The sequence below is a fragment of the Nematolebias whitei genome, chromosome 12, assembly GCF_014905685.2.
Source record: "Nematolebias whitei isolate Nwh7 chromosome 12, NemWhi1, whole genome shotgun sequence".
Classification (NCBI taxonomy): domain Eukaryota; kingdom Metazoa; phylum Chordata; class Actinopteri; order Cyprinodontiformes; family Rivulidae; genus Nematolebias; species Nematolebias whitei.
The window spans coordinates 37,076,279-37,100,274 of NC_056509.1; the positions used below are offsets into that span (position 1 = coordinate 37,076,279).

Consider the following 23,996-nt stretch of genomic DNA (forward strand, 5'->3'; position numbering starts at 1 on the left):
ACTCCAAAGGATTTCTTTCATTTTTCTGCCAGTGCTCGCCCAGTTCCACCTTTAGGAGTTCTCTCTTCGTCGCACGGAGAACTCCGCTGACTGAGCATGTCTGCTCCCATCGCGAGGAGCTGGATTGACAAGGAGAGAAGAAATGCACCTTTTTGGAGATGATCGTGGCAGATCTGAGCCGCAGCCTCCCAGCACCGATCTGTCGTCCCACTGCAAATCTGCTTGGGCCCTGCGCGCTCCTGCAGCTTGTGTTACAGAGTCACTCTAAAATATTCATCCATGGAAAATCTCTTTGATTTCAGGCCTCACGCGCCACGCCAGGTAAAAGTCAACCTGAGCATGTAACTCCAAAAAGTGTGCTGGACCTTTCACAAGCCCCGGGACGCGCTTAGGAGGCACCTCCTGTGCCTTTTCATTCATCCAGAGACAAAAAGGGAAAAAAAAAGATGTCTACTTCCGCTCCGACAGGTAAGTCTCCTCATAATATATGTAAAAAAAAAAAAAAAAACGTTTCAAGGTTGGGTTGAACAGTAAATAACTAGTCTGCTCATTGACCTGAGGTGACTTGTTTATTCAAAATAAAGTCCTTCATTTAATCAAATCGTGCTTGAGATGAAGTTAAAAATGCGCACAATCAAATTGACTGATTTTAGGGGTGAAAACAAAGTAAAACAACTCAAATACAAAAAAAAAAAATCACCCATCAAGAAATGGGCAAAAAAAAAATATTTATGCAGGAAAAATACAAAGAAAGCATGAAATCTGAGGCTTGGCGCATATTTCTTTATTTTTCTCCTCACGGGTTGAAGAGGCGCTTCTCCTCCCTCCGTGACGTCACTCATATTTTATTCAGATCTTTGCAGGCTGCTTTACTCCGTGCACGAGCGACACGCATTTTACAGCTTAAAACTTTTATTTATATAGCCTTTTAATTAAAAGTAAATATGCATTTATATGAATGGATGTCCGAGCAGGAGTAAAATAATAATATTAATAAATTATTTCCCTTCGGTTCAGTGAATATTTCTCTGATTTGATGATCAAAATGGACAAGACTGACAACGGCGAAAATACAAACTATTTAAATTAAATCTAATCGGTTTGAGTTTGTGATAAACAATAAAACACAACCATTAAAAAAAACAAAACAACGAGTTTTATGGCTATTGAAGTATAAACGCGGGTTTTCTGACATCTGAACAGATTTTTCGTTAAAACTAAATATTTATCAACGAAATTTGTCAATTTTAATTAAAAACATCTAAAAATTTAGGACTAATAGCTGAGAATATTATTGTAATAACTGTATATTTTTTTTTAAAAGATGGGAGTAAAACAACAAAAGTAGAGGTTTAATTTCACCACAGTGAAACATTTTATCTGACATAAAGACAAAATAATTAAAATAAATAATTATATTTTGCACCTATAACACTTCCTGTTTCAGTTTTATAGATTCCAAAAAAATAAAATAAAAGCACAGGATTTTAGAGTGCACCAACTGTGTTTACAATTTCTCCCATAAATCATTAAAAGTGAGGGATTGGGAACTGGGATGCATGAAGTAAAATGACAAAAAGTAACCATCACCCCCGAAACAAACAAACAAACAAATAATAATAAAAAAAGACAAGAGACCAATGAACCCTTTGAACTGCATTGACAGGAGAGCAGGGTGAAGGCACATTTCCTCTGGGGTGAGGAGTGGGGGTTGGGTGGGGTTAGCTCGGGTGATGGAGGGCAAAGTGTGCTCAGAAAGTTTGTCTCAGGAATCTGCCTTTGTTCATCACGTGCTCCCAGACAAACCTTTGAGCTGCACATGTGTCAGTCAGAAGTCAAAATGTTTAAATGGCGTGTTTCAAATGATGCATCATGCATGTTTGCTCGAGAGCATACACAAGAAAGAGATCCACGTTCAAATTAAGCACATGTGAAGAATAGAGCAGGGATATTCAACTGGTGGCCCAGGGGCCAAATCAGGCCCACAGGTGAGCTCAGTTCGGCCCACCGGTGGGTTAGTTTTTAAATTAAACTATTAAAAACTGTAAAACAAATTTACTTAATGACGCTTATGCTGGATGACTGGCCCCCGAGCAATTTAGTTAAATATTAATAAACTATTTCACCAAAGTTCATGCTCAATAATCCAGGTGTGAAATCCAACAATGTTCAGTCAGGTCATCTGGACGTTTTTTTTTTTTTCCTGAGACGTTTCATCCTTCATCCAAAGGACTTCTTCAATCTGAGGAGCCACCAAACAAAACTGCTATAAACAGCATACAAACAGTTTGCTGGTGCTAAGATGGCCTCCGGGGTCCGCCCTCTCCTCTGGAGCCCCGCCCTCTCCTCCGGGGCACGCCCTCTCCTCTGGAGCCCCGCCCTCTCCTCCGGGGCACGCCCTCTCCCTCGTCCACTCCTCTGAGACGTGCCAAAGTGGTTCAAAACACCAAAGTTCATGCTCAGTAATCCATGTATAAAATCCTTGAATAAACTACCGTATTTCACTTTTCACTGCTAATTTAATCTTCAATTCTTTAAAAGGGATTATTTTGGCACATGAGTGTTAGAAAGTGTTGTGGATAAAATACCACGTCGTGTTCAAAACGGCGGAGGCGTCGCCCTTCGTATAAAAGATTTATTTGACACAACATGGGTTACAGATATTCAGAGACAAACAGTTACATTAATAAGATATATGCATATAAATGGAGCATTAAGAACAAACCGCCTCCTGCGTGCCTCTCTGAAAATGCTCAGTGCGCGTGCGTCATTCCCGGCCTTTTATTCCCGTCTGAGAAGGCTAGCTTCCTGATTGGTTCAGATTCTGTCGCTATGGTTACGACGTAGCCCGCCCCCTCAAGGACGTTACGTCTATATTTCAGATAAGTTTTGGTTCGGCTTTTGTTTAAAGTTTAACTTGCTATTATACTTTAGGGATATAAAATGATTCGTGTCTAAATTGTTTATGCGTAATAATTAATAACTATTAATTATTACCTATCTCCTGGGTGTTAATTCACTATCTGTTGGAGGTCTGGTGATTCTGTTTTTAAGGCAGAATCATCTTAGTTTCTGTGTCTGCGTTTAAAACCGTTAACACTGTTTGTTTAACATGATTATACCTTAGTGATAACACTGATTTGAAATAGTTGTTTATTTCTAGGAATAATTATATTATCTAACTTATGTTCGTGTTTTTATTTGGATCATGGTTATACTCTTAATTTGATTTTACTTAGTCAAACTATACTGTCTAAATTAAAGAGCTGTTCTAGCTTTATTTATGTTAATCAGTCTGCTCTCTGGCCTGATTTGATTGCTTGTAATTTATCAAATGTGAACTTGTAAAATTATCTTTAGCTACTATGAGATTATATTTAAAGGTCAACTAGTTAGACTTAGCAAACACTTTCTATAAACATAGTTCAACCTTGGAAGAAAGACACACACACACTTTATATGACCTGACATTTGAGTGCTTGATAGGAATTATAAAAAGGTATAAAATATTAAATCCAACAAAAGTTAGGTTTTCTTTTTATTACTATTTTTAGCTTCTTGTTTTTTTTGTATTAAGTTTAAATATATTTGGTAGAAAAACTGCACAAACTATCATCAGTAGCTAATAAAATGTATAATAGTCATGGGATTCTTAAAAAAAAAAAAAAAAAAAAGACCAGTTTGTAAAAGTATGTTTCCCCCCAGCCTTAGAAGCTTTAAATAAAAAGAGTCAAATTTATGTTGAACTTTAATGAAATGTTGGAGGTTTGTACGCTTTAAATAGACAAATAAAAAGAAATGTGAGTGTTGAAAAAGACTTAAATAAACGAATAGAGATGAATAAATGAAGACCTTTAAACAAATAAAATACAGTTTGTTTTAAAAATTGACATTAACAAACTGTAATGTTTAGCAAATTGATGCTTTCCCTCAATTTTCTGCTACTTGGTTTTGCTTGAAGTTTGAAAAAAGTCTCGAGTCATGACACAAGCAGCGGAAAGAACGTCACAAATCCAATAATACTTAAAAAGTCAATTTACATTTTCAGCTCAGTTTGACAACAAATCAGTGCATTTCACAAACAAACCTGAGCCTGAAGTTAATTAATCAGGTTTTAGACCATTATGTTGATAAAAGGATAATTAGTTTAAAGCAGGTGCGTCCAAAGTGTGGCCCGAGGGCCATTTGCGGCCCTTGGAGAGATTGTGTGCGGCCCCCCAGTTAAAGAATGGTATAATTTTGACTCACAGGCTTAAGAGGTTTTTGCAGATTTAGACCTTCTGTAGATTTAACGGTGATACTTCTTAAATATATATTTTTAGGTTTAACAGCAAAAAAGATGAAAATAATCTTCTCAAAATGAGCGAAGTATAAGTACAATACAAATATTTATTAATCCATTTATCCTACAACAAACCTTCACTGATCTACTAAAAAGTAGAATTTTGAATAATAATTCATAAAATGTGGCTAAATATAACAAGTGTTTTCAATGAAAGTAATTTCAGTTGAGCTAATAATTGATAGAAATTGGACATTTAAAAAAAAAAGGTGATATAATTGACGTACAAGTTGATAACGTCATCAATGTCCCTGCAAACCTTCTATGAACGTGTTTTAGCGACCGCCAGCCGGACGTTTTTTCAGAACTTCAATGATCCATAAGGTGATGGAAGCTCCACCCTCTTTTTAAAAAGGGGTGGAGCTTCTTTTGAAAGAGTTTCTTATATGAAAAATAAACAAAAATGAACTTTCAATGCACCAGAAATTGTTGAAAATTAGGAGAAAAAAAATCACACTTAAAAAAAACCAAACAATTTTCTTAAATTCAGGTTTTTGTTGGCCCATGAGTCCTTTCATGCAGACAGTTCTGGTGAAAATGTTTGGACACCCCTGGTGTAAAGAAACTAAGTCAAACTTAAAGTTTATCTAAGAAAATAATGTTTAGGTTGGTTTATATTTTGCTGGACAAATGTAAAACAGACACATAAATAAATCTTTAGTAAATACAGCTAACACAAAGTGCCAAGAACAATTCAAACAATCATAATAACAGCAAAACTATTACTAATGTTTATGAAAAAAAACGTATTTTGTTTGCTGAAATTCATTCTTTGCTTTTAGATTTGGACAATTTCTAACAAAACATGTAAAAAGACTGATTAGAAGTTAAAAATATAACCTTTAAATTCAACGTAAAGGTTAAAAAAACAGCTTAAAATCACAAGTTTGAGTGCATTTCTCCATAAATAAAGTAAAGATGAACCATAAACTGCGAGATGCTTTCAAGTCTTCTGCTCTAAAACGCTTTCAATGATTGTTCTTTTTCATTTGATGCTCACAAGTGAAAGTTTTTTCCCCCTAAAACAAACAAACAAACAAACAAACAAACAGAAACTTTAATTTAGCTCCTTTAAAATCTCCATTACTCTGTTTTGGCTGTTAAATTAGCACCAAGTCCTCCTGATGATTTTCTCCCGTCGTTGCCAGGCGGCAGCGGGGGTGATCCCTGCTGACCCGTCCGGATCAGAACCCTCTTGTCAGGATGTGAGGGAGTGGATTCCATCTGACACTGGTATCCCATCCTGTGACCCAAACCATAATTCTGTGGTGACTGCAGAGGCCTCCACTTTAGGCATCTTCAAAAACAGGCCTTTTACTATGGCGGGGGATGGATGGGGTTGGGGGTAGGGGCATAAAGCCTGTGAATTCCGGAGGGTGGGCTCTCTTCAGCCTTTAGTGGGTGGGGAAAGAAGAAGAAGAAGAAGAGGTGGGGGCTTGTTTTTGTTTCATTCCTCTCCGTGTGTTTTTCCTCTTTCCTCTCAAACGGGAATAACCCCTTGAGAAACGTCCCACCAGGGTTAGGTGTGAGATAAGACGGGGGAGTTTGTTGATGAGCAAACTGTTTTTTTTTTTTTCCATGCTTGTTGTTGTTGAAGCTGCTGGACGGCCTTGAGAAACAGCAGCTAGTTTTCACTGAGGACACCGGGAGCTTAAAGTTGTCCAAAAACCGCTCCCGAGTCCGGTTGATATAGCTCCAAAGGGTTTTGAAGAACACCGAGTTTTAAAAGGATTTTTAAAAATTTCTTTTAAACATCTAATGACTGTATCTTTGCAGGAACCTGCAGAAAGCCTCACAAGATGAGGCCAAGTGCTGGGACTTTGTCAAGTGAAGATCACAAACGAGAGTTTTTGGGGTTTGTTTTCCCCTCGCATTCCAAAGTTGTGAGTTCAGCTCTCCTCCGGTGCCCACCAGGATGCTGGGAGGCTGCAGGAGCATGAGCTCCAACATGCTTTGATTATGAATCAGATCTGAGGTTTTCTCTCTTTGTTTTCTGCGTCTGGGTTTTAACGGTTGGGAAAGTTAAACTGGACTCCTCTTGAAAAAAAACACACACACAAAAAAAAAAAAAAACGTGAATGTTCTTAAAACTTCTAAAACGGCATCTGATTTGTAGTTTTCTCTTTGATTCCAAGTTTATTTGATCAATACGCTCATTGGGTTTTTGCTTACAAGTTTAGTTATATTATAGTTGAACTTTTATTCATTGATGCCAGGGACCGCAGGTGAAGCTGCGCCTGGCTTTGCCCTTTAAAAAAAAAAAATAAATTAAACATTAGCCAAAGGTTCTTTTTATTGTCATTCTCATCACATGTGGCACATACGGTGGAATGAAATTGTGTGCAGGGTCACAGTTACATCCAACAAAAAAAAAAAAAAATGTAACGAAGAACAGTAATATGATCTAAGAAATATGCTAAACTAATAATAGTACAAAACTATACGCCGATGACGATACATAGATGAAAGTAGTTTTTTTTTTTTTTTTGTCCCCTTTCTTTATATTTGACGTTAAAGTCCCAACTTCACATAGATGTAGTGTTTTCTTTAGATCAGTGGTTCTCAAACTGTGGTCCCCGGACCCCTTGGGGTCTGCCAGCCGGTGCTTGAGGGTCCACAAAAAAAATGAAAAGAAAAAACAAACGACTTATATATATTTTTATGAGCTCGTAGATGTTTAACAACTCGTTAAAATACACAAAAATGCAGGAAATCACATCTACTTTATTCAAAATTTTCTGGGGGAGGACCCCTGCCAGCCCACCCGCTCTTTGTGTTCGGTTTACAATTGAAGTCCTGTTACTTGGTCTGACGACTGCTGTTCTGATTCTGTTCAGTTTTCTGTAAAGAGTTTTCTGTATACTAATTTGAAGAAGTGGCGATACATTTATAATGTTCTCTAAGTGGTTTTTGATGCTGTTAATTTTCTCAGAAATGTCATTTTTGGATGTTGAAATGAACAATTTTGTAAATGAAGTGTGTCTTGAATGAAAAGTACCCCATGTTTATAAGTATAAAAATTGTTTAAACTCTTTTAAAGAAAAGCTCTTAAGTATTTATGTTACACAGATATTTCCATTGCATTAAAAAGACAAATTGAAGAAAATTATTTAATAAACATGACGGTGACGCGGGGGTCCCTGAAACTTTTCCAGCTTTGCACAGATCTATTGTTAAGAGTTAAATTAAATAACAGATGGGTGTTTGGATTTCAGCAGCTAAAGTTAAAAATAAATTCATACGCCTGCATAAAGAAAGAGGGTTTTGGACCAACACAGGTCTCAACTGGATCCGGTTCTAGACTTAACTGTTGGTTCTTTTTTGGACCACTCCTCTGAACTCTTGAACTCTATTTACTCTTTTTAAAGAACTCCTAAAAACATCAGTAAAAAACCAACAACTTCTAATAGTTTTTCTCGTGTTGTCTATAATAGTTTAATTTCTTCATATCCTCCATGCTGTATTCTATTTGTATGTGATGTTTGTCTTACAAAGGAAGACTTTTAAATGATTATCCCTGATTTGTATCTATTTATGCCGCCATCTTGGACTCCATAGATTAGGTGGTTAATCTCAATGAGTAAAATAGTGACTAATATAAACAGCAACAGATTGATTCTGCTAATGCACGAGAGGGATCAATTAAAAAAAAAAAAAAAAACTAATCCGTGAGTCAGCATTGTTCTCTGTTTCCAGAAACTTCATCATTATTTCCATGTTTTCGCTCTTGTTTATCCCGTTGCCATGGTCACCCATTTATTCTACGGAGTTCATTAAAACGTAATTTAATCCCGTCTAAACGTCTAATCTAATACCAGAACATAATAGATTTACGTTGCCACACCAGGCCCTCTTTAAAAAAAATAAATTTATAATGAAGAACAAAACGCTGCGTTTTAATAAAACGTATTTTATTCAAACCGTATGAAATTAGCAGCTACAAAAGCATATAGGCTAATTGACAAGAGTCACGTGACCCCACTACGGGGTCGGGCACAGCCAGCACGAGAGCGAATGAGCGCGAAGGAGGGGAGGAGCGAGAGGAGGAGGAGGAGGAGGAGGAAGAGTAGAAGAGTACAGAGGCGGTGTGCGAGCGAAGAGAGGGATAGAAGGGGAAGAGAGAAAGACATGACTGAACTCCCGGCAGGCTCGGAGCACGCCGTACCATGCGAGCGAACGCGCGCACCGCTGGGCTCGAGGATGTCGGATTAATGGTGACGACCGCAGCCAGTTTTCGCACCGGAAGCTTCTCTATCGCAACTTGGGCGCAGAGGGTCCGAGGGGAAACATGGCCGAAGGTTATTCTTCTTTTTTGTGTGTATTCATAAAAAAAAACAACAAGAAAAAGAAAAAAAAATGTGCTCGTGTGTTTGCTCACGCGAGGTTGATGGGGAAGGCGGTAAGGTGCAACCAAAAAAATAAATAAATAAAATGGAGCCTCTTCTAGTCAGCTTGCCTGCCGAGTCTCACTGTGTTCGGCTGCGTTAAAGCACGCGCCTCGTTGGAGCGAGGTGTGTCCTGTGGTTAAAAAAAAAAAAAAAAAAAAACCTCGAGGGAAAGCACCGTGTCCGTGTGTACACCTGCAGCAGCAACCAGGACACAAGTTTCCGAGCACGACGCAGAGCCACAAAAAGTTACAACTTTTTCTCTTTCGGGGGATGTCGTACGCAGCTCCCTTGACCGCTTATATGATGTCAAAAACTAGTCTAGAAAATTTCTACCGGCCGTGAACTTCACATCAAAGAGTGTGTGGGGAGGGGAAGGGGGTGAGTGTTTGGCCCCCTCGTATTTCTCGATAATCTTTATAGATGCAACTTAAGAGTTGCGTTGTGCCTTTTTTGTTCACCTGAAATGTATTTTAATGGTCGTGTTGTTGTCTGGGCTGCTTGTTTCAGGGCGGCAGGGTAAAGGTGGTGGAGAAGACCCCGAGGAGGAGGAGGAGACGGCTCGACCCCAACAAGCCCTGTCGGGTTCGGGCTTCTGCAAATGGTTCAACGTCCGGATGGGGTTTGGATTTATCTCAATGACGAGCAGTGAGGGGGGTCCGGTCGAGCCCCCTCTGGATGTTTTCGTGCACCAAGTAAGTATAAAACATCAGCATTGTAATGACATAGTGGTTAATTTTTAAAGGTGATTAATTAACCAAATGGCTTAAAGTGTAAAACTGCTACTTAAGTCTCACAAAGATGCGTTCAGGGTCCGGCGTTTTTGCCTCACAGCACCAGTTCCGTTCGGATGCATCGCCCAACATGTTGCTGTGTAATCGCACGTTGTCCAGGGGTTTGGGGGAAAAAAACAAAAAAACAACTCTTGGGCCACATGCCTCAGCTCTCCCCGCCCTCTGCTTCCTTCTGCACAGAGAAGCGGGGGGAGAAGTGGTGCTCTGTGGCTGTGACACGGCTAGTTTTACACTTATGGGCAGCAGCAGAGGCTGCTGGACATCCAGCCAGACTGGTCATTAAAGAAAAGGTCCAACTTTGTTCTGAGAAGCGGCTTTTTGTGCGCTTTTAACGAGCAGTAACACAATATCTTACATGAAGCGAAGGCCTCCTCTCGGACACATGTTCCTGTGATTTATTGTGCACCCAGTCCATTTCAGAGGCCTTGTTTTCGACTTATTTCACAGCAAAACAAAGAGCAGCGAGGCCCTCGTTTGGTTTCAGCTGCTCTGTTAAACCGTCCTTTTAGCAGTCTTCTAAAGTGGCTTTAAAATACTCGAGGAGAGGAAGAGGAGTGGTAGTTTTCTGTCTTCGTTGTGGGCTCAGAAGATGTGCACAACTGGTTGGAAGAGGGGAAAAAGGAACCACAGTAGGGGTCAGATAATGGAAACGCACATATTGGGAATATAAATATCTTTTTTTTTTCTTAATGGAAGCAAATTGCTGTGCATGCTTTTCAGTTTGATGTCTAGAAGGGAGATCTTATGTCTAATGTTTTGCTGACAAGAAACATTGTTCTGGTTTCTGTTATTGCGCTGGTGAATGTTGGGTCTATAATAGTGTATTGTTAAAAATAATAATTATAATAATACAGATATGATTGATCTCATCTGTTCAATATATATATACTGAACTGTTTGGTTAAAAATTTAGAAAAATCAATGAAACGCCCTTTATATTTAATATTAATAGTTTTTTGTTTTTCCACAAAATGAATAACGCTTTAAGTGAATCATGATTTAAACTCCGTTTAAGCTTATTTTGGAGGAATGCAACTGATTTCTCATTAATTTAGATGGTACTTGAATCAAAATTAACTGTTGGGTTGCTTTATTTTGAACTAGTTTGTTAAATCTTTTTCATTTCTGTCCTGTGATTAGACAAAACCTAATAAACTCTCAGCTTATATACCAACTGTACTGAATTAAATTGCCTGTTTTTGTACATTTACAGTATTGTATTGCCAGAGCGTGAATTTCAAGTCATTGTGTACCGTAAAATAAATTCTACGATCGTTTTCTCGTGTTTAACCAAAGCAACTTGCCAAAAATTTACTTTATAAACAATTATTACACAAAAAAGGGCTCTGTCAGCGATTTTATATATTTATTTTTTTTAGTCACAGCTGAAGTAGTAAGATGGTTTAATTTATTATACAGCTAATCATTGTATTTGTATTCCATTTTTTGCCATGTAAGTGGTTACTAGATAAAAGCAGCAGTATGCAAAGAACATTTTCACTCCATGAAGGGACACTAAACTAAATGAGTTAATAAAAGTTATGCAGGAGCCATCTCTGATTAGATGTACATAAATTAGAAAATGAAAAGTTTGTCTTTTAATGTAGAGTTGAGCATCAGCCAGGCAACAAAACCATTGATTTTTCACATTTTAATTCCGTCAGTTGAACGTTGTATTCTTTAATGCAGTGGGTCCCAACTCTGGTCCCTGAGGAACACCATCCTTCATGTTTTAGTTGTTTCCCTGCTTTGACACACCTGATTTGAATGAATGGGTGATCAACAGGCTTCTGCAGAACTTGAGGAAATAATTCAATCACTGAATCAGGTGTGGTGGAGTTGGGAAACGACTAAAACATGCAGGATGGTGTTCCTCAGGGACCAGTGTTGAGAACCACTGCTGTATTGTTCTGAGATGCAGTCAGACCTGCAAAGGTGCAGGGCTGAGTTACAGTCTGAAGAGCTGAGTTAAATGAATGCCTTCTGAATGAGCAGTTTGTAACCTGTAGGACTGCACACGCTGGTGTGAAACAGCTGCTTTTAGATCATTTTTTAAGAATTCTATGAAAATCGTGAGGGGAAAACACTAATGCTAATAGGCAAAAATTCTCACCGCTGTGTTTAATCTCTTAATAATGTCACCGTCTAACATTAGAGTTTTGATAAAAAATGATTTGAAGTTTCAGTTAAGAGAGAAGACCGATCAATTAACTGGTCGATGTTTACCCTTTTTGGATCCATTGTCCATGCTCGTACATACTTAACCGATAGCCGAGCAGGAAAATGACGATGCAGCAGCTGATGCGTGTGCAGCTCAGTTATTAGTTCTCCTTCTACATATACTGTACGTGTGCAAGCGCCCAAAAACTCGTCTTTAATTATTTAAGTGAAGCAATTCTGGTTATCTTTTTGTAAGATTTAAGAAACGTCAGTCGTTTGGATTTCTAAACACCAGCAGTAAAAGCATCCATCAGTCAACCTCTGCTTCAGCTTAAGAAATAATTGTTAAACCAAGAAAAAGTATGAAATTAATACTGGTAAATTCTGCAAAACACTATTTACTTTCTGAGCTTACTGCAGTGCATTCTTGCCAGATTTTTCATGATGCTTAAAAACTAGATTCACTATTTTAATTAAGAAAATCATTTAAACTAGAGAAATTTCATTTCCTGTAAAAATGCAGTGCAAATTCTTATTGCTGAAGAATTAACAAAAAAAAAAAAACAGCTGACATTAGCTAAAATATACTGAATTGTAGCTGAAATGGAAGATCAGGCCTAATTTAGCAGAAGAAAGGAGAAGGAACACACATATGCTGAATTAGGTTTAAATAAGCAGAAATTGGCACAAAAATTAGGAAATTGGCTAAAAAACCTGAAAAGTAGCTGAAAAGACAGAAAAAAGCTTACCCAGAAAGAAGGGGAAAGAGCTGGAATGAGCTACAAAATGTGGGATAAGCTGAAAAAGATATTTGCATAAAACGGCTAAATAGTAGCTGAACTAGCAGAAAATGCTGAAACTAACAGAAAAAGGCTGAAATGAGCATACCAAGCTGAAGTCAATTCAGTTTATTTATATAGCGCCAAATCACAACAAAGTTGTCTCGGGGCACTTTACAGAAACATTCAAGAAAGAAAAAGAAAGAAGTTAATTAGGCTGAAAGTAGCAGACATAACCACAAAAAACTAATTTAGCTGAAAACCGCTGCAATGAGCTAAAAATGCTGAAAAGCTTCAATTAACAGAAGAAAGCAGAAAGAACACATTTGGCAAATTGGGCTGAAACGAGGGTCTGCAACCTTTACGATCAAAACAGCCATTTCTGCCCCTTTGTTCACTAAATGAAATGTGTCCGGAGCCACAATACCTGCTACAACTGGGATGCTCTACTGGTGGTCCATGGACCACTTTGTTGGAGGGCACTTTTCTGGACAGTAGGGGTGATCTTTATAAAACTAAAAATATCTAATGATTTTTAACATTTATTTATATTTTTACCTTCTATAACAAAATAAAAGACAAGATTCTTGTAAAGAAGGAAAAAGTAATATACTGGTAGTTTTTGCCCAGTTTCTAAAAACTAAAACAATAAACCATGCATTCTTATGTGATTTTATTTTATTTTCTTTAATTGTATAAAATTACGTATCCTACTTAGAAGAAATGAAGTGTAAAGTGAAAGTGAGTGTTTTACTCCTGGTAATGTTTCTAGTTTTCATATATTTGCTAAATAAATTGCAGGAAAACTGCTAAAACTAGATCTTTTAATTGTTGTTGTTACAACAACCAATAAAATTCAGTTTTATGTCGGTTTTGATCAAAGCTTGAAAGAGCCGCTGCAGAGGGACCAAAGAGCTGCAGGTTGCAGACCCCTGTGCTGAAAGAAGCAGAAATTAGCAAAAGACTGCTGAAAAGTAGCTAAAAAGGCAAAAAAGAATCTTGAATTACCAGAAGGAAGTGGAGCGAGCACGTTTGTTGAATTAAGCTGAAAAAAGTTATTGCAAAATATATGTGGAATTAGTTGAAAAGGCTCAAATTTGCATAAAACAGCTAAATAGTAGTTGAAATGGCAGATAAAGCTGAAACTAGCAGAAATAAGCTAAAAGGAGCATAACAAGCTTAAATCAGCAGAAATAAGTTGGAAGCAGCAGAAAAATGTTTTAGTTAGCAGAAATAATCTGAAAGGAGCACAAAACAGCTGGGAAACCCCCCCCCCCCCCCACACACACACACACAGCTGAAATTAGCTGAAAGTAGCTGAAAAAATTCAAATTTGCTGAAAGAAGCTGAAGCAGAACAAACTGAAAGGAGCAGTAAAAGGTTGTAAACAGATCTAAAGATTTGAAGGATGTAAAATGAGCTCAATTCAATTTCTTTGAGGAAAAAAATGGCAGAAAAGGCTAAATATTTCAAAAAACGAAACTTGCACCAATACCAAAAGTCATAGCAGGATTGTCCTGAACGAGCTGATGTATGATTTGTTGAAATGGCACGAAAATTGTGGAACGAGGAAGATGCTGAAAAACGTATGGGGGGGAATGGATCCTAATAGTGAGAATGCTTCATAAACATTCACACTATATAAATAGTAGAATCTGCTACGTGGATATTTTAACAGATTCATAAACATTAATATATATATATTTTCCCTCTTGAGTAGCACACAATTAATCTTGTTTCTGCTGACGTCTCCAGCTATGAGTTTATGATGACACAGCTGTCATGCAGCACAAAGGGAAGACGACATGCATTCATAAGCAAATCATTGCATTGAATGCAAAGCAGCCCATTTCCTGGCGAGGAGTCATGTGCGCTCTCATTAAGACGGTCACTCGTTTCGTTTTTCGTTCTGGCCGCTCCTCCCTCTGCTTCCTTCTGGAAGCAGGACATGGATGAGCTTTCCAGGTGTGCTGGAAATGCTCAGGTTTGAGTGAATCAAATAAAAACCTGTCCGCTTACGCTGCTAAAACATTTGATGTCTGGATGTTGGAGTGTTTGGCTGGATGGAAGGGGTTCAGCTTGGCGTCATGCTAACAAGTGGAGCAATAATAATAATAAAAAAAACAAAACAATTATTATAGGAGATTGTTGGCATGACTTTCTGGTGATGCAACGTTCTCATTTAGGTTCCGAGGTTTACTCTGTTGACATGAAGGGAATCGAAGGCATCTGCTAATTTCTGCCAGTTTAACAGTGACCCTATATGCATGAGGGACACACAGATGTTAGAATGGTAGGGAGAGAGCAGAGTGTAAGGAGAAGGGGGGGGGGGGGGGGGGGCGAGAGGAGGAGTTTCTTCAGGAGAGGAGGGATGTGGGAAACATACGTGTGGGTGAGGGGTGGTGCTGCGAAGGGAGGGTGCTGGAGGTGGTCGAGGAGGAAAAACATAAGCGAGAGGTTGGGAAAAGATGAGTGGAGGAGCGGGGTTTAAAAAAAAAAAAGGAAAAAAGAATAAGGGCGTGTGAGTCCCTGCCTGACCACGAGTTTGGTTCCTGGCTCTCCTCATCACTTCTCCCGTCTGTTCACTTCCTTTTAGTAAGAAATGGAGCATCTCCACTTGGTTTTCTCACCCGTTAGTTTATTTCAGTTGTCGCGCCCATCTTTACCTGGACTGTGTGTGTGTGTGTGTGTGTGTGTGCGTGTGTGTGTGTGTGTGGGTGTTCCTGCTGACGCATAAAAAGAGGAATTTCTTTAAAGACAAAAAGGCAGGAGGGTTGTGTGTGTGTGTGGTGGTGAGGTGGGGGTGCTGCTTGCCCTTTTGTCTGTAATCAGAAATGTTGCTATTTTCCTGAACCCCCTCTCGTGTGTGTGTGTGTGTGTGTGTGTGTGTGAAACCCTGATGGGTGTGTGTGCAGTGTTTCAACATAGAGTTGTCGATGCATTCATGTCGACCGTTCAAAGATGTTTAAAGTTTTGAGTGTGTGTTTGCGTCCACATTTGTGCATGTGTGTTTTGTGTGGTGAGGTTAAAGTGGGCCCCTAGTGAGATTAACCTCTGGTCCGTGTCACCGTTTGGCATGCAGGCCCCGCCCATCTCTGCCTTCAGATAGCCAGTTTCAGGCTTTATGTCTCCTGTAGCCACACTACTACACACACCAGCACCACTCTTCTGCACATCAGCATGAGGAGGGGAAAAAAAAGTGGTCATGTGACTTCCTCCTGAGGAGCAGGCCACATGTAGCGGTGATGATTGGTAATTGAAGTTGTGGCTAAGGAGAAAACTGAAACGAGCCACAGTTCACTTGAGAGCAGCTGCCAGAACAAGTTCATTTGTAGTTGTGCTTCATCGAAATGATTTGTAGGGTTTTAGATTAAACACTTGGAGCGTTTTGTTTGTGTTGTTTTGTTGATTTAATACTTTAATTCACCATAAATAACAAATGATTGCTTTAATCTTGAGTGTAGGCCCATCCTGGTTAATCATTCAGAATATACTCGTATAATAATTTTAACTGACCTGTATGAAAACGAGGTGAAACTACTTGAAATTCCACTTTTGTAATTTAATTTAATCCTATTTTTTGTAGTCATATTTGCGATATTCAATTTAATATTTGTAATGAAAATGGTTGTTGATTTGTTGTTTGATGCTATTTTAGAGCTTAAAATTAAAATGAACTTCAAACTTGCTAATTACATTTGTAAACCATGTTGTATAACCATCATAATGACAGCTGTAATTCTTCTAAGATTTTTTAATTTCAAAAGCAACATTTTGCATGGAAAATTTTAGTTTTATTTAAAAAATATATTAAAGAATACAGGAAAACATTACTTATTTTTTTATCTAAACATTTTTGTACACCCAAAATGAGAAAAACGGGTTTGCAATAAAAAAGTCTTAATGGCTTGAGAAAATGTAAAATTATAAAATCAAAGAAAATAAACACAATGTCACTGCAAATAATATATTAAATTGATATTTGTTGCACAGGCTGCAATGGAAAAATCAGAATTTATTTCTTTTTAAAAACTATTTCCCTCTTTTTAATTATTCCTGTAGTTTCCACTAATATCCTTTTTTCAGTCACGTTTGATCCACATTTTGGTTTTACATAATTTTCACATTACAAAAAACAAAAAGCATTGATTTTTAAGCCTTTGAAAGCACACAAAACACAGAATGTATGTATGTATCCTTTATTTAACCAGGAAAAATAACTCGTTGACATAAAAAAACTCTAAAAAAACACAATTATTTTAGATATTTGGCAGAATATGGAATAATCTACACAAACTGCAACAATCTTGCTCTTTTTTTCAATTTAAAGGCAGCAAAAGCAGATGTGTAATTTATAGATGTTTTTGTTTAATTCAAAGTGGGTTAATGTGCGTCTGTTTTGTGTCTAGTTTGTAGCAGTTTATCACCGGTCACCTCTAAGGTTCATTTCCCGTTTCGTGCTGATAAACGTAGCAAGATGAACTAGTGCTTCCTGTCTCAGATCAAATATTTGCTCCAGTCATGATCGTGGGGGGGGGGGGTTGGATGTTGTTAATTTGAGGCAGGGGAAACGTGAAGGCTTTTAAGTGTTTGATGGGGGGTTGGGCAGGGTTCAAGGGTCAGGGCCACTAATGACAACGTGTTGAGGACGGGGGTGTCGGCATCATGAGAGCGGCATTGTTGGGTTTCACTGGTAGGGGTTTTTTCTTTTTCCCATTACAGCCAGCTTTCTCTGCTTTTCCATCCTCTTTTCTCCCCCATGTAACATACACACAGTTAAAATAAATCCAAGCTCAGTTTTGTTGACTTTGAATTTTCTGTGTATCCAAAAAAAGCTACTTAGTGGCTCCAGACCACATGTCGATCACAATCTCGCTCACACTCACCTTTATACATTCCCTGTCCTCCTAGTTCAATGTGCAGCATCTCACCAGTCACCTCTGACACAGAGCATCCCATAATTAGCCAGTCTAAAGCCGGCGGTCGCCCCGGAGAGAGTCTCTTGGAGGATAGTGGGTCTCCTCTCTGCTTCCACATCCCCTCACATTACAGCTTCCTGTATTGATTGCTGGGCCTGGTTGATGACGAGGGCCGCCTGATGAAAAGGAGGACTATTTCTATCCAGGATGTCGGTCCATATTGATCACAGCCTCCTTCCCACACACACACGCGCGCGCGCGCACATAGAACTGCATGAATATATTCACACAGTATAAATTTGTAGGGACGCACCGATCCACTTTTTTTTACTTCCGATCCCGATACCCAAGTCTAAATATCTGCCGATACCGATCCAGTTCCGATATCATGATCATCATTGATTTTATACGAGGCTGTAATAATCTCCTCTCAAGTACAGTTCGTACAAATATATGCATGCATGTCCAAAAAGGCAACTTGAGGTAAGTTGTTTTTAAAGTTAGAATTAAATTCTAACACAAAACATGTTTTTTTTTATTTTTTATTCCTAGCTTTAAAGTGGATATTAAAGTGATTAATTTAAGTGATTGTTTAAAGTTATTTTATATATTCTTAAATAAGGAGCAGATATAAGATTTTTTTTTCTTCTTTCTGCACTCTTTTCATTCAGTGTTTTCTTTTTGATGGTTTTTTTTTAATCGTTTCTTTTAAATGAATGAATAAATGAATTAAATAAAATGTTAAATGTCTTCAAACACCTGCTACGTTCATGACATAAACCAACAGACATGTTCCTGTTTTTAGTATTTTTCATCACTTTATTATGTAGCTGTTTTTGTTTTTAATATATATATTTCAAATCATATGTTTTTTATGATTGTCTACTGTTGTATTGATTAAATATCTCCTGGAGGGTAAACTATATCTTGGCTACAAGTATCAAGCTGAGAAATCTTTTGTTTTCTACAACTGATAGTGGTTGGTCATGAATCATGATGAAGTTTAGCAACTTCTCTGTAAACGTTTGAGCTCCGTGGTTTCAGCGATGTCTTCTTCTTGTTCAGTCCGAAGCAGGCAGCCTGATTTGGGGCAGCCGCGCTCAGTCTGTCCCTCCTCAGAGACGGGCAGACTGAGCGGGGCAGATTGGACGCGGCTGGCCGGGATCGAGTTGGCCGCCCCGGGTTGAGCAAAGAGCAGCGCCCCGCTGAAGCCACGGAGCTCGAATGTCCATCGAAAAACTAACTTTACCGCGGTTTAATGTGGCGCTATGGCTCTGCAGACATTACACGATGCTGCATTGCTTTGTGGTGTTTTTAGTGTAAAATACTTCCACACAGCGGACATGTTTACATGAAAAGTTGGCTAGCTGTTAGCCACAGTGCTGCTAACTCAGTCCTCACGTTGTAGCTGCTGCAAACTATGAACTGGATTTCCTGAATGTGAAGCGGGTCTTATTACTCTGGGCTCATGAGACACGCCTCCGTTCAGGAAATCCATTCAATAGTTTGAAGCCAACTTGCGTCATGGATCGGAAAATCCGATACTTAAATTATGCTGGTATCGGAGGCCGATACCGATACTGGATTGGATCGGCCCCATCCCTATAAATTTGTAACTCTTAGCTAAGCTTTTCAGGGTGAATTTTTAGGACAATAGCAACTGGATTTCTTTCGCCATTTTAAATTGTTTTTAGGAGACGCAACAAACAGAAATACAGTGAAAAGCAAGACATAAAAGAAAATACAAAAATCTTCTAATTTGCTAAAAACCAGTATAGATTGCTTGAAAAGTTTTTTTTTTTCTTAAAGGATGACCAAATGTGTAAGAAAACACTGGGCCCTATTAAATCTTTTTTCCCCCTAATGTTTTTTGTGTCAAGGATTTAACGGCATCTTTTCCACCTAAAATCTTTTCTTTGTATGTAGTAGGTTGAATAAAATCAACAACTATCCACAATTTAATATGAACAGATGTATACAAAAATACAAGTGTTCGTTTAAGAGAAGCTTCAGTGCGTGAAGACCTCATGTAAGTAGGCCTGTCACGATAACAAATTTTGCTGGGCGATTGATTGTCTCAGACATTATTACGATAAACGACAATATTGTTTGAAATTTAACAATAATTGTCAAATTTTAGAAGAAATGATTTGTTTGGAATGTAGTACCTTTTTTTGTCCACCTGATGGCAGTATAAGACTGAACCAAAGGATGGATAACGACAAAGTCCATGCTCAATAATCCAGGTATAAAAGGATGGATAGTTGAGCAGTGTCTTTTTAAGAAAAATGGGAGGGAGGGCCCTTGACGTGACATGGCGACATGGCGGACGCTCGGTGATTTGAGCTCTTTAGCATAGCATCTTTCACACAAAGCTTTTAATAAACGATCAATAAACAAGTTCTCAGCTTCTTTTTGCAGAGAAAAACAACTTTTTACATGAAGGCATCGGTTTCAACCGTGAATTTTGGAACTCGACGAGACGGAGGTTTATTCCTGAGGTCTGCCTGTTAGCTTAGCTTCGCTTCTCAGCTTAGCTGCTTTTAACGATCCGGTTAAAATGGATTTAACGCAAAAAGAGAAAGGGAGGGGTCTATGAAGATCACTGGAGTTGTCTTTTGTCATCCAGTGTCTTCAGTAGAAAGTGAGACACGAAGAAACGATGAAGCCGGTGAATGAAAATGACATGTAAGTCGATTTAAAACTACATTCCCATGTCTTTTATAATGCTTGTTTTTTGTGAGAAGAAAACATTTTCTGTATAATAAGTGCTTGATATACAAACCATGCTATATGACTGACATGTTTCTTTATTTGTGTAATATTTCTCGGATGAGATGCTGCAGTATTCTTTCAACAATCATTTTTCCAATAACTTCTGGTAGACGGCTTCAGCTTCAAAAGACAAAACTTCAAAAGAAACGCACTTAAAAAAAAAAAAATTGTAGCATCTTATTCTGTACATGCATCTAGAGTCTCCAATGAACAGATCTCTGCTTTCCTGATTTCTTGTTTTGTGGAATAGATTGCTAAAGTCATAAGCTAATGTTAGCTTGCTCCTCTTGTTTTGATTTGTCAAACTTTATTGCACTTGCAGGCTATGTATGTGCCAACAAACTTAAGTGTTGTTTATGAATATTTATTTTGCTATAAACTATGTGTTGGTGTTAAATGTGTAAACGTTTTTTGTTACCTCTGCTGTGTTTCATGTCCCACTCAACTCGTCCCTTCTTTTTGTCACAGGCAACTACAGACAGGAGGCTACAGGAGCCTGCAGCAGCCAAAAATGTAATTAATTGCAATGCTATATATAATAAATACTTGGATTATTAAGTTTGCGGCGTATTGCGATGTACCATGAATTCTGTCAAATTCTACATTTCTGTTCACTTTTACTGAATTGTAGGAATCATGTCCCTGGAAATGGGAACAACTTTTACAATTTTCCATTTACCTGGAAAACAGTAAAGTGACTTTGTTGTTCGACAGCTAAAACCTGAAACGGTGAAGTTGTCTGACTGATTTTAAAGGTTTAGGACTGAAAGTCCTGGTCTGATTTAAAGGTAGAAGAATAGCTCTTGTTGTTTTTACACACTGTGTAAAATGTGTGGGAAAACTAGCTGTCGAACCGTCCATGTTGAGCTGAAGGTGTGGCTTTGGGTAACTGTGGCTGAGTGGTTCGAGCAGTCGTCCTCCATTGTAAGAGTTGGGAGTATGATTCCACCAGCAGTCACTGCCAAAGTGTCCATGGGCAAGACACTGAACCTATCGTTGCCTCTGTGTGTCTCATCATTGTATGAATGTGATCTAAAGCACTCATTATTCTTTGTGCAGATATATCAGAGTGCTCTATGAATGGGTAAATGAAGGCACAGATTGTAGTGTAAAGCACTTTGAGTACCGTACTTTCCGCTGTATAAGTTGCATCAGTCAAAAAAGAAAGTGACTAGTTTTGTCACTTGATTATCAGCATAAGAACTATAATAAATTTGCATTTAATCTTAAATCTCATGAAAATACATTCAGTTCTTTGTTCCGCATGAGGAGCTTTCATGGTAGACAATCGTGTGGATTTCATGCCGTATTACCATCAGAACACAAATCATCATCATCCAGATTGAGCTGTTTTCTTTCGGCTGCTCCCTTCCTCAGGGGTCGCCACAACAAACCACTCGCACGAAGACTTGGTATTTATTTTTACACCGGATGCCCTTCCTGACGCAACCACAGAGCTACCACAGCCCTCTGTGTGGAGCAGAGAGCTGCTATCTAGGATGCCCAGGGGAGCAGATGGTGGGGGTTAAGGGCCTTGCTCAAGGGCCCAGAGTGAGGCAAATGAGGTTAGAGGCAGGTGTGGGAGCTTCACTTTTCCCATCCACATTTTGATGTTCTCTGTCCGGGGAGTTGCACCAGCAACCTTCCAATCACAGACCCATCTTCTGTAATCTCTGTGCCACCACTCCTCCTAGAATGAGTTTTATTAAATAATTTTATTTTATGTCTTGGTGTGTCTTAAAAATTTCTCACATTTCTCTGGTTGGATTTCATAATTGATTCTAGGAATGCGCAATATATACGGTAGAAACGATAGAAATTTAGCCTGCGATGGAGATCTGTCTTCTACTGGCTAACCGCAGTAATGCTGTCTAATGTAAAATCAGAATTGTCAGTTTAATCGTTACTTTTTTTTTTTAGTTGAAAGCTGTGCGCAAGTGGTGTTAGTCTTTTTTTTTCTTTCCGAGAGCTAAGTAACGAAGCTACAAGCTAACTACAGCCGGCTTGCCGTAGTGTTGCCGTATTCGGACACGCGCAAAACGCTGTGTTCCGTCGAAAGTTTTTTTTTTTTTTTTTTTTTCCCGTTGAAAGTTAAAGTACGCATTGGTCAGCTGTAGAGAAAACTGCTCTCTGATCTGTGAAAAGAACGCTGTGTTGTGTGATTTTACTGCGAGACCCCCTGGTCAAAGCCATACAGTCATTTTGTGTCAGCTCTCCATTAAAGCAGAAGGAGGCGCCAACTAGAGGGTTGGAGGGTGAAGTGTTTCAGTGTAAAATGCTGCTCTGTTGCTGCTCATTTCTTAACTGAGAAGACTGGAAACTGTTAAGAGTTAACAACATATATTCTTTTGTTTAAAACATATGGCTGAAACTACATTTGATATCTTTTGCTCTGTTTTGCACTACAAGAAAGAAGCCTAATACTTGATTTGTTATTTAAAAAGTCTCTGGACCTAGTAGTGGAATTTTCTTAATTCAAAATAAATGATGGCAAAAGACACCCTATGCTTTTTTTCATTCCTATTGAAAGTTTTATACCAAAAACATATTGCGATGTATATCGTTATCGCCACCCTTCACAATACATATCGTGATATGCACTGTACTGTACTGTAAGTGTGGAGGAAATGAGCTTCCTGTTCCAGCCTAAATTAAATGTGCTATATAAATAAATCTGACTTGACGTAACTTGACTAAATAGCAGGCAGGTAATAATTACTCAACGTTAATTTCTGCAGCAGTCCGAAAGGAATGAACAATGATTTTTCTATAAGGATATATTTTTTAGTTTCTTTAAATGTCTGTTTTCCTGCAGTTTAATGTATTTTGAATAAAATAGGGATGCATGTTTTTTTTTTTTTTTTTAATCTGTGGTGATTGTAGATTTTGTAATTTGTTTAAAAGAAGCATCAGATGTGTAGAGTACTGGCTAAGCTAAAAGCAAATGCCATAACCACTTGACGTAGTACCCCTTGGCTACTACTAATAACTTTTAATTTTGAATCATTTGGCTGTTTTCATGTAATGTAAATGACAAATTGGGGGGGGGAGGGTGTTGAGCATGAAGGTTCAGCATGAGCGCTGCCTTTAGCTAGCACACCTGTATTGCTTGCTGCTAGCTTAGTGCTGTGTCAGTGCCGATGGGGGTGTGTGCAGTTCGGTTCAGTAGGCAGGGCGCCTGGTTCTGTTGATGGGGCGGGGCGCCCCGCTTGTATAATGGTAGGGGAAACACTTGAGTGCATTTTAGCAGTTTAAAGCACACTTATTTTTAGATGTATTATTCCTGCTGGTTGATCACAGTTCCTGTGTGCGTCACCTTTCTGCTGCTGCCGAGTATACAAACCACTGTTTTACTGCCAGTTATTTGAAGTCCTCCTATACTTTAGACCTCTTCGGCTTCTGAAACCTTCGATGGACGCTATTACAGCCGGGGACTCGGCTTTGCTGCCATGGTGGTTTAAAACTGCAGCTCGGGCTGAGTTGACCCTAGCACAACTGACGTACACAGCACATACTGATGGTGTAAAAAAAAAAAAAAAAATCTAAAGTCATGTCAGTTCAAATGTTCAAGAAATTAGGATCAATAAAGAAAAAGATGTGTAGACTAAACATATTGATGTTGCCAGATGATGTTAACTGATGACTTTGGCTATGTGAACAATGCATGAAGCCACATAGGTCCCCTGATCTGAGTGGAGTTATTTTATTAAAAAAAATTTTTTTTTTTTTGGAAACGGCGGACAGAAAGAAACCCAGACGGTGTTAAACTTGCTTAGTTCTCAGTACAAATTTACTTTTATTGCAATTGCCCGCTTCTAATGAAGGCTGTCAATCGTGTAAAG

At 38.5% G+C, this 23,996-nt stretch overlaps 1 protein-coding gene across 1 annotated transcript in view; it reads left to right on the forward strand.

Moving 5' to 3' along the window:
• The first annotated feature begins 380 nt into the window (after positions 1 to 380).
• The window catches only part of lin28b (lin-28 homolog B (C. elegans)), a 37,464-nt gene continuing 13,848 nt past the window's right edge, over positions 381 to 23,996 (forward strand). The window contains exons 1-2 of the mRNA XM_037685882.1: positions 381 to 468; positions 9,238 to 9,422. Of these exons, the coding sequence (XP_037541810.1) occupies positions 447 to 468; positions 9,238 to 9,422 (207 nt within the window). The 5' untranslated portion in view covers positions 381 to 446. The remainder of the gene's footprint in view (positions 469 to 9,237; positions 9,423 to 23,996) is intronic.